The sequence below is a fragment of the Kogia breviceps genome, chromosome 15 (genome assembly GCF_026419965.1).
Source record: "Kogia breviceps isolate mKogBre1 chromosome 15, mKogBre1 haplotype 1, whole genome shotgun sequence".
Classification (NCBI taxonomy): Eukaryota; Metazoa; Chordata; class Mammalia; order Artiodactyla; family Physeteridae; genus Kogia; species Kogia breviceps.
In genome coordinates this window covers 75,062,885-75,082,459 of record NC_081324.1, presented here as the reverse complement: position 1 = coordinate 75,082,459, position 19,575 = coordinate 75,062,885, and the positions used below count along the sequence as shown (strand labels likewise).

The 19,575-nt window shown below is 47.2% G+C and overlaps 2 protein-coding genes across 13 annotated transcripts in view; both read right to left on the bottom strand.

The window, feature by feature from the left end:
* Positions 1-4,752, bottom strand: part of LOC131742558 (2'-5'-oligoadenylate synthase 1-like) — a 10,073-nt gene extending 5,321 nt beyond the window's left edge. The window contains exons 1-3 of the mRNA XM_067014828.1: positions 4,457-4,752; positions 3,336-3,645; positions 1,717-1,901 (exon numbers count right to left, since the gene is read on the bottom strand). Of these exons, the coding sequence (XP_066870929.1) occupies positions 1,717-1,901; positions 3,336-3,645; positions 4,457-4,636 (675 nt within the window). The 5' untranslated portion in view covers positions 4,637-4,752. The remainder of the gene's footprint in view (positions 1-1,716; positions 1,902-3,335; positions 3,646-4,456) is intronic.
* Positions 4,753-8,466: 3,714 nt separating this feature from the next.
* Positions 8,467-19,575, bottom strand: part of RPH3A (rabphilin 3A) — a 252,545-nt gene continuing 241,436 nt past the window's right edge. For 10 of the 12 annotated variants that reach the window (XM_067014652.1, XM_067014649.1, XM_067014654.1 and 7 more), the window contains 6 exons: positions 19,278-19,404; positions 17,172-17,228; positions 16,305-16,462; positions 13,019-13,100; positions 11,567-11,663; positions 8,467-10,752 (listed from right to left, as the gene is read on the bottom strand). In XM_067014652.1, coding sequence (XP_066870753.1) covers positions 10,622-10,752; positions 11,567-11,663; positions 13,019-13,100; positions 16,305-16,462; positions 17,172-17,228; positions 19,278-19,404 — 652 coding nt within the window. In that variant the 3' untranslated portion in view covers positions 8,467-10,621. The remainder of the gene's footprint in view (positions 10,753-11,566; positions 11,664-13,018; positions 13,101-16,304; positions 16,463-17,171; positions 17,229-19,277; positions 19,405-19,575) is intronic. The other 2 variants (XM_059040533.2, XM_059040534.2) reach the window with 1 other exon arrangement.

Sequence of the window (19,575 nt, the reverse complement as noted above, 5' to 3'; positions counted from 1 at the left end):
ACTGAAGCCCATGGGCCGAGAGCCCGTGCTCCGCAACAAGAGAAGCCACCGCAATAAGAAGCCGGCGCACTGCAATGAAGAGTAGCCCCTGCTCCCTCCAACTAGGGTAAGCCCACGCACAGCAACGAAGACCCAACAGATCCAAAAATAAATAAATAAACTTTTAAAAAAACATTAAAAAAAGAAACAAAATGCATCCAAATTAAAACAGAAGAAGTTACACTATTGCTATTTGCAGATGACATGATACTATACATAGAAAACCCTAAAGACACCACCAAATAACTTTTAGAACTAAAAACTGAATACAGGAATCTTGCAGGACACAAAAATAATATACAGAAATCTGCTGCATTTCTATACGTGAATAACAAACTATCAGAAAGAGAAATTTAAAAACAATCTCATTTACAATTGCATCAAAAAGAAGAAAAAAACTAGGAATAAATTTAACCATAAATGTGAAAGACCTGTACCCCGAAGTATATAAGACTTTGATGAGAGAAACTGAAGATGACAAAAATAAAAGGAAAGATAAACCATGCTCATGGATTCAAGGAATATTGTTACAATGTGCATACTACCCAAAGCAATCTACATGCGCATCGCGTCACTGTGGTATGTGATTTACTACTGCTGTGCCACGTTACTCTTTGCAAGTGAGAAAACGGGAGGGGCAAGACGTTATTTCATTTGCCCAAATTCGGCCAGCTAGGAAGTGAACAGAAGAGTGTGTGTTGGGGGGTGGGGGCATTAGCACTCATTAATTTATTGAATAATTACTTACTGAGAACCTATTATGTGCCAGGCGCTGTTCTAGGTTCTGGGGATACCGCAGTGAAGAAAATATACAAATCTCTTCTTTTATGTACATTTTTAGTGGGGAGACAGGCAATAAACAAATAAGCTCATGAAAAGGCCCTGAGGCTGGAGTAGTTTCCCTCTTGGAGGACTAATGAAGAGGAGAGCATGGCCTGGGGGAGTGGTGAGGGGGCAGAGATGCGGGTTCAGAGAGGTCGAGGGCAGATCCTGTGAGCCTCCAAGTGACTTGGACCAGGGTGGCAGTGACTGAGGTGGTGATGGTTGATGATAATGGGTATATTTTAGATACAGGACCAAGCCATTTACAGACTGGTTGGATGTGTGTGTGTGTGTGTGTGTGTGTGTGTGTGTGTGTGTGTGTGTGTGTGAAAAAGATAAGAAAGAGCCATGGTTTTGTCCAGAGTAACTGGAAGGGTGGAGTTGTTATTTCCTGATAAGGGAAGACCAGGAAGAATGAGTTCCCTGAGTCCACTGGCACCTGTCCCGGGCCCTACCCTTCTTCTCCCTTTTCTTTCCCCTCCTCCCCACAACCTCTACACTTCCACCTTCTTCCTCTCATCCTCTCCCTCCTTGTTCCCTGCCTTCTCCCCTCCTTCATGCTCTTTCCCTCCTCTCCACTCGTCTCTGTCCATCTCCCTCCTTCCTCCCCCATCCTTTCTGATTCCTCTCCTCCTCCTCCTCCCGCTCCTCTTTCTTCTCCTCCCCACTCCCCTCCCCCCTCCTCCCTTTCCTTCCTTCCCCTCCTGCCTCCTCATCCTTGCTGACTCCCCACACCTCTCCCTCCTCCTTCCCTCCCTCTATTCCACCCCTCCCTCCTCCTCTTGTCCTCACTCTCTCCCTCCTCCTCCTCCTCCTCTCCCTCCTCCTCCGCTGTCTAGATGGGACACGCCATACCATTTGGTACCAGTGCTTCACAAGGCGGATGAGGCTCTTCAGCTTGGTTGGACACTCCTTCAGGAAGGCTCGCTGCAGCTCCGTGAAGCAGGGGGAGAACTCGCCCTCTCTCCCCAGGGACTCGCACTCTTGGATAAGCTGGACATAGACTTCAGGGTCAGGTCTGTAGCCTTTGGTCAACTGACCTGTTGGGAATTAATCCATAGTGTGAAGATGTCAGCTTTTCTCTGAGTTTCTTTCAATCCCTCTGAGGAGACAAGCTCACTGACCACGGGTGCAGTGGAAAGGTCAGCAGGCCCAGAGCCAGGAGGCCTGAGGGCCATCCCCAGTCCTCGCTACTCCCATCTCCACTGCCGTCACCCCATCCAAGCCGGCATCATCTCTCACCTGCACGCAGCAGAGATGGCAGTAGCCTCCTTCCTGGATCCTCCACAGCTCATTCTCTACCCAGCACCCACAGAGGCCTTTGAAAACCTGATCCTTCCACTTCTTGCTTCCCAGGACATCTGAATAAAATCCAAAGTCCTCGCAGTGGCCCAGGAGGTTCGGTGTGACCTGTCTCCGGCCTCCTCTGCCATCTCACCTCTTGCCTTGATCCCTTTGCTACTTACTCCCCTGGTTATTTCACTTCTTCAAATATGCCAAGCTCATTCCTGTCTCAGGACCTTTGCACTTGCTGTTTGTCCTTCCTGGAGCCCCCAGATCTTCCCAGGTTTGGCTTCTTCTCATCCCTCGGGCCTCGGGTCAGAGGTCACCTCCCTTGTTGCCCTGTCTAAAAACGCCCCCTAAGCCCCATCATTCTCTTTTGAATCACCATATTTAGTTTTTGTCACAACAAGTTATCCTTTCATTTATGGTATTTAAATTGTTATTGTCAGGCTCCAGAAGAGAGGTTCCCTGTCTGTCTCGTTTATGGCCACAGAACAGTGCCTTGCACATGGGAGGTACTCAGTGGAAACTGAACCTCAGAGATGTACTGCTTCCCGTCCCAATGTTCCTGCAGATTGTCTACAGATTCCAACCCTCAGATAAATTTGATGATATTTCCTTATGCTTTGGATAAAAGATGAAATTAACACACTGTGTTTACACCAGATATATGCTGCCTCATTTTTTTTGGATTTATCTATTTTTTAAAAATTGAAGTATAGTTGATTTACAATATTGTGTTAGTTTCAGGTGTCCAGCAAAGTGGTTCAGTTACCAATATATAAGATATATTATAGGATATTGAATATAGTTCCCTATGCTATTCAGTAAAACCTTGTTGGTGATCTACTTTATATATAGTAGTGTGCATCTTTTGCTGCCTCATTTATAGAAAGGTAAGATTCACACAATTTGCCATAAGTAGAACTAGTAAGCCTGGCAGGTGTTGTATAAGAAATGTCTTACCCCCAAATTGTACCAATTTGTTGTTTAATGTCACTGTGGTGGCTGAATATGACCTTAGTTATCTTGCTCTGAGAGAGATACTAAGATCCCCTCCCCATGTTGAAGGGATGTTTATGTTGTAACAGACTCTTGAACTGAGGAAGATTTCTGCTCAGAAACATGAAAAAAAAAAAAAAAAAAAAAAAAGAGGAAGAAGCCCTGAAGTAGGACAAAGGCTGAAACACCTTGTGACTGGGAGAGCTCACGCAGGGCATCAAAGGCAGGCAGGACATCGAACTTTACCCCCTGGAGGAGCCGAGGGGACCTGAGCACGAAGCTGAGAGCACGGGACTTCTTCCTTCGCTGTTTCTGGACCTCAAACTCCACTTCAAATATTTCCTCTCTTTGGCAGGCTTCCAGCTGTCTCCTAATTTCCTTGATGAATCTTCTTCGGTGCTGAAGCTGTTCCTGAAAACTTGTGAGACTGGTGAGGAAGATGACGAGGTCAGCATCTGATTGGCTCTTGAGGGATGTGCCTTTGCCTGAGGAGCCACCCTGAAAAAGGGGATGAGAATGAGAACTGACATTTATCACTTAGAAGAGCCTCCCTAAATAAAATGCTGAGAACAATCACTAACATTGTGAGTGCTAGCCACTGTTCTGAAGGCATTACCAGTCAACTCCTAGAATGCTCACAAAAACTCTTATGACTTAGCTACTATTATTATCTGTTCTCATTTTCCAGATGGAGAAACAGATGCTGAGAGAGATTATGTATCAGTCCAATCATGCAGCTAGTAGGTGGCAGAGATGCAATTCACACCCTGGTTGCCTTTTTACAGGGTCTGTGTTCTTTATTCCCTGTTCTTTTTGACCTTATATAATTAATACTGTAAACTGGCCCATGGCTTATTTTACTTGATCTGCAAGCCCTGCAAAGTACTGGGAATTATGGATGATGAAATTGAGACACAGAGAGGTTAAGTAACTTGCCCAAGATTTCACAGCAGCAGGTGCTATCTGCTTTCAAAACTTACACTCTTAACCAGCTCATGAGTCTGCAGGAATGGTGAGTCCCCAGCCTGGTCGATGATTAGCAGATTGTTGACACAGCTGGGCTTCAGTTTGTCTATCTCTGTGGTGGGCGTGACATAGGTGGTTTATAAACTTCACCTGGGCATTTGTTAAAAACTTACAGGTGGAGGCCCTCACTCCAGAAGCTACTTTCACAAGCTGTGATTACAGTTTTGGCATGGATAAATCAGAAACCAGCAGCCCCAGAGACCTCAACCTTTTGCTGTCTGTCTCTGTGGAAACACTTGCTCATTCAGTCCCCTTCTTCCCAGCCAGGCAGTTCTGGACTCACCTTCACAACTTTGGACACCCGAACAGGGTGGGGGGCCCGTTGGAAACACCTCTCCTTCAGGAAACTGCAGATGATGTGGATGGCTTCATTGACCTGCGTGCGGAAATCCTCGTCTGGCAGGAGGCGGTCTTCGATGAACTTGTCCAGTTGGTTGGCTCGGGTCTTTCTGAGCTTCTTCATGATGCTCAGGCAGGGACAGGGGAGCCAGAGGCGGCAGAGTTGGCTGCCAAAACCTGTTTGTTAGCATCTACCTCTTCTGCTGCCTGGGTCTAGGAGGCTGTTAGTTTCATTTTCTCGAAAGGGTGGAGCTGTGCCCTGAGACTGGACTGTCACTGGTTTCCTTTCTTTGAAAGGGAGGTGCCATACCCTTGTTCTTTGCCTTTAAGAAGTCAAAAACCCCTTTGACCCTGTGTCTCCCAGCTCTTTCCCCTGCTCTCTGAGACTTACTCTGCCTTTATCCAGCCCCCTAGAACATCAGGCCTTTTTCAGACTGTTCTGAAAATGTTGCTTTTTAACCCAGGTTAGTACCTCACCCAAGAGAAATCTTACGTAAAAACTTTTTTGGGGGGGTTTCCTTTGTCTTTTTTTGTTACCTACAAAATTGGTTTACGGTCTCCTATGATCTTTATAGCAGTACCTGCATATTATAAAAAGAAAAATATCAGAAAAATCAGGGAGCATAATGACCATCCAGGATCCTAAACTTCGAAGACTACATCTATAAACATTTTGGTGGAGATCTTTCCAGATTTTTCTAGGTTAACGCACACACACATACACACAAACTCTAACCATGTGTCTCTTTTTTCTAAATGACATTGTCCTATACTTTTCCCCCTTTTGAATAATAGACTTTATTTCCTAAAGAAGTTTTGGGTTTAAAGAAAAATTGAAGTAGAGTTCACCCATGTCCCCTCTCCTTCCACCCATAGTTTCCCCTATTATTAAATTTGGTGTGGTACATTTGTTGCAAGATGAATTGATATTATGTTATTATTAAATAAAGTTCAAAGTTTACATTAGGGTTCACACTATGTTGTACATTTTATGGGTTTGCCAAATCATAATGTATTGTCTCCACCAGTTATAAAATCACTGCAGAATAGTCTCACCTGTTGCCCCACGAGCTCTCTGAGTTAGATGTTTCTTCTCTTCTAGTAGATGCATTCAGTGCTAAAAATTCTCCTCTAAGCACTGCTTTCACTGTCTCTAAATTTTATTTTTTCTTTCCCTTGAGTGTAAAATATTTTTTCAATGTCTCTTGAGACTTTTAGACCCGTGTGTGTGTTAGAAGTGTTTTATTTAACCTCCAAAGATGTTGGAATTTTCCAGATCTTTCTTTTCTCGATTTCTTGTTTAATTCCACTGTGGTAAAGAGCATACCTTGTATGCTTATCTATGCTTTTGAGGTGCGTTAAGGTGCGTTCTATGGCCCAGATGGTAGTCTATCTCGGTGAATATCCCATGTGAGCTTGAGAAGAATGTGTATTCTGTTGTTGGGTGAAGTAGTCTGTCAGTGCCAATTAGCTATCTTTCCGAATCACCCTTGTCTTAACCAGCTCATCAATTGACACTCCCCACTCCTTCTGTATAACATATGGACTTATGCCTAAGGCATGTGGAACCATGAAGGGGATGGGCGTTCATCTATGTGACGCTCTACACATACAGCTGGAATGTATGTTTATCAAAGATTCTGTTTGCTCCCAAATGCTTTTTGGGCAATCGTACTTGTTAATGAAATATATACTTTTGACAAAATGTATGTAAACAAATCCAACATGAGTGCGAAAGCTATCTGTCCTTAGAAAACCAGCACTGAATTCTTTGGAAAGATGTAATAAAGCCTAGTACCATAGAACAGTGCAGAGAATTAGGTATGAGTGAGACAACTCTAAAAGAACTGAGGGCATAATTGGAAAAATCCAGAATTAGGCCCTCATGTCTTTGCAGGTGACTTTACATTCTTGTTTTCTTTAAAGAAACAGGAACAGAAAATTATAGATGGCTCATTCTTGTGTGTTTTATGCAAAACAGATAACGCAGGACTGCAGTCAGGGGATCTGCCCTCAATGAGATCTAGGTCTTCTTTGAATGACTGGGAAATGAAGGCATTATTTGTGGGCCTGGGGGACCACAAATGATGTCCTGCCAATACAGTTGAAGACCCACAGGAGGAAGGGACTTGCTCAAGCTCACACATTGTCCCCATTTTCCAGATGAGGAAACCAAGACTCAGAGAGGTTAGGTTCCACAGCTAGTAAGTGACAGTCAGGATCTGAATGTTACACTGAGTGGATTAAAAAGCTGGTGTGCTTTTCTGGTCAGGTGATTTCTACCACACCACGTTGCCTCTTACACCATGTTTGGTTTCAGTGGGGAAAAAAGAAAATTAGTCAAATTAGGTGTACTGATATTTATGAAAACTTTCCTCAGGTGTATTCATCTCAGCCTGTTAAGCGTGTCCCACGCCTAGGGAAGGAGACCAACCATTTCAGAGGTGGAAACTAGGCTTCTTTTCAGCTGCTCATGACTGACTGGTGGTGGCTGCCAGGGGTAGACTGCTGTGTTGAGAAGGATGCAGATGCTGCTAGTGGGTTCTGTGGGAAAAATGCCATACTGATTAGCGATCCACCGTGAGCACAGGAAAGACAGCGGCAACTAGGGTATCCTGCCATCCCGAGAGGCCTGTGTGGCCCTAACTGGCACCCCCTCCACTCAGTGGCAGCTGACTGAATCGTAAGCAAAATGATGGACTTTTAGGGCAGTGGTTTGCAAAGTCACGATGGAGGTGGGAAGCCCAAGCCATCAACCAGGAAATATTTTCAAATATACCTCTGGTCCCCAGGGTGTAGCAGAATCTGCAGGAAGGGGCAATGGTGGCAGGGAGAGCATGGGTAGTTTGAAAAAGAAATCTCCCCAGGTGATTCTGATATGCCAACTTCTGCCCCCAACAGTGAGAACCACCCTTTTGGGAGTGAGAAAAGGAAATTGCCTCAAACTCGGCATGGAAGAGAAGTTTCCATTGGATGGGACTGTCAGCTCCTTCTGAGAAGCAACCAATCTTCCTGATGAGTTGCTTAAGCTCTTTTGACGTAAGCCGCAAATCTCACTTGTAGTGAGTTTAAAAATCCTTCTGGAAAGTTAGTTACTTACTAGCTCACTTTCAGGACTGTTGAGAATCTCAAGTGAGGGGTCATTTCTGAAAAGGCTCATCGCAGGATGGAAAGTGCTTCAATATAAAAAAGGTGTTTGGTGATCTGCCTTTTTTTTTTTTTTTTTTCAGTACGCGGGCCTCTCACTGTTGTGGCCTCTCCCATTGTGGAGCACAGGCTCTGGACGTGCAGGCTCAGCGGCCATGGCTCACGGGCCTAGCCACTCCGTGGTATGTGGGATCCTCCCGGATCGGGGCACGAACCCGTCCCCTGCATCGGCAGGCAGACTCTCAACCACTGCGCCACCAGGGAAGCCCAGATCTGCCTTCTTATAATCGGTGTGTTAAGAGCATTGCACAGGGGGTCCAACGATCTAGCTTCTTTCCTGGCACTGCAGCCATGAGATGTTGGATGTGCCCATTCCCTTCTCTGGGCTTTGGGTTATTCATCTGTCAGATAAGTGAGTTGACTGAACTAGGCTTTGGCTCAACTCTGTGGTGTCTTTCAGCCTTGAAATTATCTGATTCCACAACCACTAGGGAGTTTTCCCCAAGGTTGGTTAGTTGGGAAAAGATGAGGAGGCTGCCTTCTTATTGGGTGGACACCAGCAAAAAGCATTCTTCCAGGAGGGCATGAGGTCAGTCAAGTTGGCTAGAGCCCACCTTTCCAAGATGAAATCCATCAGAAAGCAAACTTCACGGGGGCAGGGACTGCATCTGCCTTGTTTACTGCTGTATCCCCAGTGGCTGGAACATAGTAAATGCTCATTAACTACTGCCTATCCAGGTAACATCATGTATGTTGGTGGGGAGAAAGAGCTTCCAGAAACCAGAGAGGAAAGACCCAGGCCATCAGTTTTCCTGGATATTCCTACTTTATTTGTGGCTACATCATCACAAAGAAAGGCGATGGGTGGTTCTGCATGCACCAGAGGGCGTGTGTGTGTGTGTGTGTGTGTGTGTGTGTGTGTGTGTGTGTGTATGTGCGTGTGTGTATGTATGTTCTAGCAGAGAGGTGCTTACATTTGTCGGGGGGGGGGGGCGCACCTGGACCGAAGCACTGTGAGCTAGCTGCATGCTGAGTCCAGCGCCAATGCCAGCGTTAGGCCTGGGAGACACAGCCAGCATGCTTTCTCCTAAGGGCAAACCACGGACAGGAGGTGGGCTGAGAGTGGGCACCAAGGGGGCCACTGGAGAGAGAGGCTCAGGAGGGAAGGTGGCAGCCAGGAAGCTGCTGGCCATCGTGGAGAAGGTGAAACACCAGGTATCTAGAAAATGCTTACTCAGGGCAAGAAATCAATGACATCCAATGACTTGTCAAGGGAGCTAGGGGTGGAGGGCCCTGAAATGGAAGGTTAAAAGATCTGTGTTTGGACAAAGTGAGAGTTTTAGTGTCCCTCTGGTTACTTCTATAGATAATGGTGGGGTACTGGAGAGGGGGGGGCAATTTTCATGGGGGAAGACTTACTGGAAATTGGGAAAAATCAAACCTTTCTCACAGGGCACTGAAGATGACCTGACCCTGAACCTTATAATGTTTGTCCTCGTTGCCTTTTCCTCTTTTGAAAAGAATTTTTTTTTTTTAATTTTTAGGAAGAAAGACTGAACAATTCATGATGGAACAAAAGCCTTTGGTGTCAGGATCTGTCACTCTCTACAGTTTTATGTCCATGATGGTGTTTTGTTTTCCTGACACAATGAAGAGGGTGCAAGAGATAGAGAGACAGAGAGACCAGAGGCGATTCTGAGTGAGAGAGACAGGATGCAAGAGAGTCTGAGAGAGAGAGAGAGAGGGGTGGGGGTCATTTGTTCATTTAGCTAAGAGCAAAGGAAGGAGAAAGGCTAGGGGCTTTGGAGAGGGCCCCTGGAACCCAGACCTCTGGTTTAAACACCTTCTGCGCCCACTTGGGGTGGCCAGGGGCTGAGAAAGCCCCTCTACGGGGTGTCTACACAGCTTATGGGATGCTGCCATGCACCCAGGGCAGCGCCAGCAGCAGTCCAAGGCCCGAGGACACCCGGCTCTGCCAAGGGGAGAAGTGGGTGGTTGTAGAAGCGCAGACCTACATGGAAGTTCAGGGTTTTGCCAATTTCTCAGCATTTGCTGGTCCGGCTGGTGAGAGGAGGCAAGGAGGTGAGGCTGTGTTAAGATACACTTTTTTGCTTTTGCTATTTTACCCCCTCAGAGAGGGAGAAGGGAGAAGGGCGAGAGGTGGGAGCAGAGAGAAGAGGTGAGAGAGTGAGGAAGGGAGAGGTGAACGTGGCGCTGGGCTAAGGGAAGGGGAAGGAGGAGAAGGGGGGAGGTGGGTGGTAGAGAATGGGAGCTAGTTTCTGTTGGAAGCAAACAGGGGACATCCTGAAAGAGGGGGGGCTACCCAGTTCCTTTGGGTATTCTGCATGGTCATTTCTTGATGCACCTGGAGCCGGGAGGGTGTGGTTCCTAGTCACTGGGGAGTTTAAACATGGGTGTCTGTTTTGTGGCAATTGGGGTGTATGATGTGAAGAGGTGGAGAGACCTGGGATGCTCTGTCTGCCCAAATGCTTATCCCCACAGCCTTGTCTGGCTCTGCTGACAACCGAGGGTATAGGTGGATGCGACATAGGAAACAAGTTGTGTGTGTGCGTGCGTGTGTGTGTGTGTGTGTGTATGTTATGTGCGTGTGTCCAAGGCCAGGAGGGTCTAAAAACAGTCCTAAATGATGAAGAGCCTCTGTAATTTACCCAGGCTGAGAGGTTTTTAAATTAACAACCTCCTTGTGAAAAGCTCCCTATCCCCATCCCTATGGCTCCATCCTGGAGGGATCAGAGAGGGGCTGCATTCAGAGCGTTGAGGAGAGGGGAGGTTTTTGGTGGCAATGTCCAAGGTGCGGGGGAGACTTCAAAGGCAGGCTCCAGGAGTGATGGGGTTGGGGGAGGCGTAGAGAAGAGAGACCAGAGTGCAACGGGCAGCTGGGACAGGCTGTGGGGTGACGGGGCACGGGCTGGGGCATGGAGGTGGGGACCTGGGCGCCATCCTAATCGCTTGACACGTGGTTCTCATTCTGTAGCTGGTGCCAGCGTTCTATCTTCTTGTCTTTGTTTTTCAGACACTCGTACCAGTGTTTTAAGCGCTCTCCCTTGGCTGAGATGCCCAGCTGGCAGCCTCCTGGAGGACAAGATGGGAAGATAGGGGCAGGCGGTCAGAGTGGAGGGATGCATGGGAATCTCATTCTGGACCCAAATGTCTAGTTGGGGAAAAACTGCCACCAAGCAGTGACCCACCCCACCTCCAGCCACTTGGGATCCATTCCCTCTGGAGGTTGTGGTTATGATGTTTCTATGACTACTGGCTTTCTCTGCCTACAGACCACCTACTCAAGAACCTGCAATGGCTCCCTACTGCGGCATCAAGTCACAACTTCACTGTCTATTTTTTAAGACCTTCTTTAAGTCACCACTCCACTCACTGAAATTCTCCCTCACTACTTCTGGTACTCATCATCTATTTCCAAAGAGTCAGTTTCATCTCCCTGCTCAATCCTGCCTGCACATCTTTGCTCATGCTGTATCCGTTGTCTGGAATTCCCTCCCTGCTCCACCTGTAATGACTGTTCTTCCTCATTATTTGGAGGGGGACTGGGAACAGTAGAACCTTCATTCTGGACTTGCAAACAGATTAAGGAGACTTCCTTTGCACCCTATTTTCTGCAGAGGCCACACGCTCCACTCTTCTGTAATTTAATTTTTCTGCTGGAGGTGATTTGTTCAGCAAAAAACCAATTGTGATCCAATCTTCCCAGCTTTGCAATGCATATTGGACCCCAGTGAGGACTCTGGGTCCCCACTTGGCGTTTGGACAATGTAAGTACCAAAGTAAAACAGTGCCCTCAACCCTGTGCATCCCTGGGTAAGGGATTAAAGAATCTCCTCTCCTTCGAGGATAGAGGGTAGGGTTTTCCCCGGGAGCTGGGAGCACTCACCGATGTAATCATTGGACTTGCCGATGTCATAGTCCCAGACTGAGATGTCCAGTGACTTCTTTGCCAGGTCACTATGTTTGATGTCATAGAAAAATTCCTAGGTGCAGCAGAGGAAGACATGTGAGTGACAGGGTTCTCTGAGCCTTCGGCATCAGGAGCTAAGAGGCTGAGTCCTAGGGGTTCATGGGCCGAGGTATCTGGAATCAAAGGGGCCTTTACCCCAGGCCTGAAGATCCCCGCTCAACCAACAGTCTGTATAACAAAGCCCCCCAGGCCCTATAATTCTCTCTTCAATGACTCTGCTTGAAGTTGGGAAGATGGGTGGGGTGTTTCTAAGAGGGCTGGTCCTGGTCAAGTTTCCTTAAAGGCAGATAGCCATGAACTCAGTGCTTCCATTCTCATAGCTTCTGAAGTGGTTTTCCTCCCTCTCCATTGTTCAGAGATTAAAGGTAGTTGAAGGTTAGGTGCTTCTGTTTGCAGATAATCTGATTTTGTCAATAACTCTCTGCCTAATCATAAAATTCATTCATGTTCATCTTTAAAACAAACAAGGAAGCAAAAAAAAAAAAAACAAAAACCCCCACAAAAACCCCAAACCAAAACTTGTTATCTATCTACCCAAGAATGACCACTGTCAACATCCCCCGTGTGTGACCACACTGGTGTCTGTTTTGAAAAATTAATATGAATATTAATTTGAATTTTATACCATATGAAATATTTGAATATTGTATTATAGAAATAATAATATGAATATACTGTACTGTGGCTTCCTTTTTCCATTTCATAACATATGGTAAAAACCAACTTTGCATGTTAGCGGCTTTTTTTTCCTACATCACCACTTTATTTTTATTTTTAATTTTTTTTCTGCGTCACCACTTTTATGGCTTTTGTCTAACAGCTGTGTGGCTGGACCATAACCTAGTGCTCAACATTTGAGTATTTAGATGCCTGACAAGTCACAGTGTGAATACAGAGGAATAAGCACAGTCAATGGGTATCTAGATAGTGGCTTTGGCAGGACTGGATGCACTGGAAGGACCTGAGGATTGAGGGAGAGGGAGAGGGACAGGGCAGTGCCAACTGGGTGGGTGGTAAAGGGGACAACTGCCCCTATTTATTTCCTCAAATATCAGTATTATACACTACTAGAATTGGTAAAGACACTGGAGATGATTTAATTCATTCTCTCTCCAAATACAGTGTCTTCCCTATGACATTCCAAAGCTATAGGCTTTTGTTTTAGGCTTGATTCGCTCCAATGATGAGGAACTCGTTCCTCCTTCTTTAGATAATTCAAGCTGATCTATGTAAGAAAGCTTTTTGGGTTTTTTTTTGTGTGTGTGCTTTACAACTTTCTAGCAGGGAATCTGTTCCTCCCTCACATATAGGAACTATCCCAGAGCATGGCAACAAAATGCCTAATCTTACCTAATCAAAATGCCTTACCTCATTAAATTCAGGATTCAAGGTTTTCTTCTTAATTTGAGTCTTATGTTTGGCTTTCTTTCCCATATCTGGTTTCAGCCAGCTGAGAGGAGACATGAGAGGCTATTATGGATGAAGTTTAATGAACAAGAACAGCCTCTTGATGACCCCAAAGGTCCTCCCAGTGTCAGGAGAATAATGAACAGATCAGAAAGTGAATCAACATTAATAATGACCAGTGTGCATCAGAGCATCTACTTGGTGCCAGGCATTGCCTAAGCACCTTATGCATATTTAATCCTCAACAAACCCTAGATGGTACAACCACCCATTTACATATAAGGAAACTGAGCGTTCAGAGAAGTTGAGACATGTGTCTCTGGTCACACAGCTGGCGACTCAACCTAGCTGTCGCCTCTGGAGTCTGTGCTCTTAGCTAGGACTTTCTCCCAATGGATCATTGGGAACCTGGATGGCAGTGCCTGGGGCTTCACTACTGATTATCTCTTAAGCTGCCCCCAGGTCCTGGGGAGATGATGAGGTTATGGACAAAAGGGAGAAGATGCAAATCTGATTACGGATCAGTCTCCTGTTCAAAACTATTCCATGGCTCTCCTTTGACCTCAGGGTGAAGTTCAAAATCCTTAATGTAGCCTTAAGGCTCTGTGTGGTTGGGTCCCTGGGCCTGTCCAGCCTGATCTTGTGCCACGTGCTTCACCCCACACCCCACTCACTCTCCTTTCCATCCCAGGGCCTTTGCACATACTATTTCTTCTGCCTAGAAGGCTCTTCCCCAGTGTAGACACAATGCATGACACATAGTAGGTGCTCAATCAATATTTTCTGGGCGAATAAATAAAATGGGCTAAAAACTCTTAAGAGTTAGGACAATTGGATTCTGATGCAAGCTGTCACTAGCTGTGCAACTCTCAACCTGAGTGTCAGTAACTTTGGTATGCCTCAGCGTTCCAATCTGTAAAGAAGGCAAACTTTTCTTTCTCACTCACAGAACTGCTTTTGAGGATAATCTGAAAGAAGAGATACAAAAGGGGATTTGAAAGGTACCAGATGCTGAACAAAAATAAAGGGCAATTCTGACTTTAAAAAACCTTATTGGACCTTAAATTGATTAATGATCTCCTGTTTTCTTTTTTATAATGCCCACCAGGGCAGCTGATTCACTGGTGACCACTGCAATTCTACTTCTTCTGGAGGGTTGGGTAGATGGGAGAAGGGGTGGTGGGGAGAGTTATTTGAGAAAAACAATTTGCATGTGTCTGGGATTCAATGGAGTACAGGACAGGAGCCCAGGAGCTAATGTTCTCTATTGGACCATATGGGAAAATTAGAAAATTACACCAAATTACTCCTAGAAATCAAATGCATTCCAGACATGTGTGTTCTTTTGTTAACTAAAATCCTCTTTCAAAGAAAATCTGGAGCAAAGTCCACTGTGGCCTGAGTTGTAGCCATGCCCTTAGGGAAGCATTGATATCTATTGTCAGAGGCAGTGGGGATGGGGGAAGGAGTGTCTCCTAGGTTGGAGAGATCATTAATAAACACTCTTTGCCATGAGTAAGATAGTGATAGTAATTATTTATAACCATAATGGCAGGTATTTGTTGAGCACCGACTCCAAGAAAATGTATCTCTCAGATCTCCAACTGCAGAGGGAGACTGACAAGCTGCTGGGCTCTGAATTCACCAATATGTTTTCATGTGGCCACGCTCCCTACAGGCTGCTCTCAGCCAGTACCTGAGCCAGCAGCGACAGTAGGCAGCCCCATTTCTGGGAGATGCGGGGCTCCTCTAATGGGCGACCGTGCTCAAGGACTCCCCACCACAGTGGTTGAAACTTACACAGAACTGCACTGCAGTCTAAGACTCTTCCTGCCCAACCACCCCCCCACTATGTGCACCAGGCCTTTTGTCTCTTTTGTCCTCCTCCAGCTCTTTCTCAATTCTCCCTCCCAGGCGCTTTCCCCAGCAAATCTCTTAGCCTTTCATCTAGTCTTGGTGTCTGCTTCTTGGAGGACAGGACCAAATGACCAATGTTACCCTTCCCATTTCACAGATGAGGACACTGAGGCCCAGAGATGTTAAGGCATGAGCCCAAGGTCACACAGCTGGAGAATACTGAAGACTATTGATTGGATCTTGGATTCAAAGCCAGGCAGTCTGGATCCAGAGCTCAGGCTCTCAACAACAACCACATAAACACACATTTTACTGCCACAAGCAAGGCAGAATTCTATTCAGAGTAGCTAAATGTTTCTGTACCAGGCGTACTTTTATTCCTTTTGTATGATATCTCATTTGAGCCTTATGGCCACTCTTGGAAATAAGTGGACTTGTTCTCTCCACTTTACCAATGAAGAATCTGAGGCTCAGAGACATCAAATAACTTGCTTACAGTTACACAGCTAGTAGCTGGCAGAGATGGGAGGTGCATCCCATGTCTGATTCAATGGCGGCTTGGAGAATGTGCCTGGAGGACCTCCAACTACAGGGAACATAAATGACGAAGGCCCCAGCTGCCGCGCTTGGAAATCTATGCCATGTTTGTGCCAAGCCACACTCCCAGCTGACTACCGAACATGGCAGGGATACCTATGGCAGGCCTACTCCTAGGAGACATGGGCCTCATGTGATGGCCAATCTTGGCTTGAGGACTTCCTGATGGCTTTGCTGAACTTGCATCTGGGATGCTTCCACCCATCCCTCCCTCCCTCGTCCCCTCACTTAGGGTCAGACTCGAATGGCCGTCTAACTGCTGTCTCATTTCCCCTGACTCTCCCTCTACTTTCCCTCACACAGGCATTTCTCCTCTGTTTAATCCCCCTTGGCATCTTATCAGAGGCACCAGAACACAAAGTCTCTCTTATTCCCCACTGAGATAACTGGAATAACCCCAAAGCCTAAGGTCTTTTCTTTGAGCATTTCCAGACTGAATCCAGAAGAAGTCAGGTTGCTTCTTTGGTGGTGGGGCTCTGGACTCTGGAGGCGTGTGTTGCTGATTCCCAGGGGCTACAAATGGGATTACTGTAACCTTGCTGACCACCCCTCTCCCACAGGAGGAGAGCCACAAAACTTCTCATATGGGTGGGTGACACACCAGGCTGACTGAGACTCCAGACTCACACTCACCCGTTCTGGGCATCCGTCTCACTGTGTGACCTTGGGCAGGTTCTTTGCCCTCTCTGGGCCTCAATGTACAATGATCTTGGGGAAGCTCTCTGGTTCTCTCTTTGCAAGGATCTAGGACCCCCCTCTGGGGCCCATTTATACTCCCCAGACATTGACTCACAGCTTGACGAATGGATCTGAGTAGCCATTGGCGTCCATGGCCGCCAGGTGCACGCAGCGTATGATGCCCACAATGAGGCCTCCCTGCTGTGTGCTGTACATGAGGGACACCAGGATCTTGCCGCGTTCCTCTGTGTCACCAGTACGCTCCACCTGCTGCTGTAGGAGAAGAGGGTGTGTGGGCCTAGGAGGGAAGGGGTCCGGGCTACGTGGACGGCGATCATTAAAGAGAGAGTGTGTGGAAAGTAGGAGGAGCTGGGCCAGTGCTAGTGCAATCAGCACTACAGACAGCAGACACCCCAGACTCCAGGGAGGAGCAAATGATGAAAGCCAAGGGGCCCAGTCCTAGGCACATGGGGGTCAATGGCTTTACTCTTAGACATGGACTGACCCTGACTCTGATCATAGGATGAGCTTGACCCTAATTCCAACGTGACTCATCTCAGACTCCCCCCACCCACCCAGTTTTCTCAAAAGTGCAGTCCTTGGGGCCGAAGGCATGGTTGTGAAGCCAAACTCCAGCCTCTGCCAGACACACAGCTCAAAGAACCTGCCCTACATCCCCATGGAGGGAGCGTGGCATTGCTCTAGTGCAGCAGAATTGCCAGCAGAGCTTCTGCCAACAAGGTCAAGGAATTCAAGGGTGTCTCTCGGGTGTGAGAGGATGGGGCCTTCCCCCACCTTGGGGGCTCCAGGTGTGAAAAGCAGGCTCCTGGTCTCATGTTCTACTGCCTTGGGCAAGGGCACCTCTCATGGTGAACCCACGGGAAGGTGGTTTGGGGTAAAAGAGTGGGAAAGGGGCCAGGGAGGGAGAGAAAAGGGAGATGCCAGACCCCGACTGTGGCTTCAACACCCACTCAGCGCTCACCTCCTCCTCATAAAGGGCCATGCCTCGGGCTGACCCAGTGGTTCCAGCACGCTTCATCTTGAGGAAGGAGACAGAAAGGAAAAATAACATTGTCAGTGGGGCTCATCTCCCTACACAAGAAAGACCAGAAACCCCTTCTCCCCTCCACTGGCATCCAGAGCCATGAGGCTGGCTGCTCCAAGCTTCTGTGGCCCTCCAGCTTTCCCCCATTCAGCTAAAATGTATATAACGCTAACCATTTGAGAGACCATGTTAATGCACAACAGCCTATTGATGCAGGTTGTATTACTATCCCCATTTTACAGATGATGACACTGAGGGTCAGAGTGGTTAAACCACTTGCCACAACCAATAAGTGGCAAAGTAGCCCATACACAAAACAGGTAAGATTTTGTCTGCTCTGGTTGAAGTGGCACAGAGGCCACCAGGTGCTTCTTCCCCCATGGCTCCTAAGGCCCTTTTGCAGGATTCTAAGGCTCTGCGGAACACAATGTGAAAAGCACTGGTTAATTCCAACCTCTCCACTTTAGAAATGGGGAAACCTGAGGTCCAGAGGAGAGGGGTCAGAGCTTATGTGGTCCCTGTCCTTAGTGGGGCATAAGAGGGGAGTCGGTGGTGGGAGGTTTAAGAGCAAAGGAGATGATCAGCAGGGTTGTGGGGCCAGTGTGGGCCTGTCCTGCCACCTCTGTGCCTCTGAGGCTGGCTGCGTCCATCACAGTGAGATGGCAGACCCAGGAGCTGAAGACCCAGACGGGGTCCTGGCCCCTGTGCTGACCAACTGGACTCACTGAGTGACGGAAGGATGACGAAGCCTGAAGAGCCAACTGTTACCAGGCAAAGACCCAGAGGAAAGGATTCATTCCTAAGGCACAACTAATGATATATTGGGAGCCTGGCATTCTTCCTTGCAATTTTCCCTGTCGTGTCTTCCTTTGTCTGTGCTATAAAATATGGTGCAGCACACAGATAGCCCAACCTCAGGCTGGCCATCTGGTGGGAGGATGCTGCAGGAGTCCCCCTCCCACCCCCCATGGCTTCCCAACGGGGCGCTGGCCCACTGCCCAGGGCGGGCAGGCATGCTGGTCATTGCAAGAAAGCTGGGCTCTGGCTGGTGCCTGAGAACACAGTCACTGACTTGCGGTATGACCTTGGCAACTCGCTCCTCTTTTTGGGCCCCAGGTGGCTCAGACGTAAAAAAGGGTAGGTTGGATTATGTCTAAAAATACGGATTGCTAGGTCTCACCCTATCTTGCTAAGTCAGAATATCCAGGGAGATCCCCCACAGAATCTATTTTGTAAAGCTCTGGTTTTAAAATCCCTAGCTAATTCTAAGGTGTAGCCCAATTGGACAACCTCAATTTGGTTCTTGTTCCTTCTCAAAAGGTGAGTATCATATCTAACAATAACAGTTTTAATGCTTTACATGTACTTTTACATTAATCCTTAAAAGACCCTATGAGGTTGGTACTTTATTATCCCATTTTACAGACAAGAAAACTGAGGCACAGAGAGGTTAAGTCATTTGACTCAAGTTATACTATAAGTGGCAGAAACTGGGACTCAAACCCAGTCTGGCTCCAGAGCCCATGCCCTTAAGTGCTATGGTATCCTGCCTCCTGTGTATCTCTATGATTCTTTATGACTTCTTGACTGACAGGTGAGTAAGGCAGTATTATTTACTATAAGAACAACAGTTAATCTATGAGTGCTTATTAGGTACTAGGTTCTGCCTCCTATGAGGCGGGTGCTGTTGTAACACACATTTTAGAGACAAGAAAAACTGAGGCCCAGCATAGTTCAGACCCTTGGTGAAGGCCAGGGAGCAGGGAAATGGCCGAGCTGGCTTTGAACCCAGGCAGGCCACCCTGCCACACCACTCTGACCTTCAGAAGTGATGCTAACACAGGGTTGGTAGAAGGCATAGCCAGGATGCACCAACCCCCATGTTCTGACCTGAAATCTTCACCCTCCCTCCAACAGCTGCCACAGCCCCTCTCCTGTCTGGCACCCTACAGATCTATCACATCCTTTACAGGCCCAGAAGAAGGCAGCACCCACCCCTCCAACTCTTCTTCCCCATTGAACCCTTGGGGCAAAGGCACTCACCGGGATCACCCGCTCCAGACAGATATTGAAGTTCTTCCTCTGGTTGGGCTTCAATTTTTTGAGCGAGAATCTGGTCTCACCGATAAACTCGTTATGGCCAAATTTGTCCTCATCACAGACAGAGATCCTGCGATTGACATAAAGGAGGGAGAAAGAAAGAAGAGCATATATTGAGCTCCTACTATGTACCAAGAGCTCTGATTGATGCTGGCAAGGAATGTGTAATGTGCACAGGAATAATACAAGTTCCTATTTATTGAGCACTAGGCCAGGTACTTTGAATTTCTTCTTGAGCACA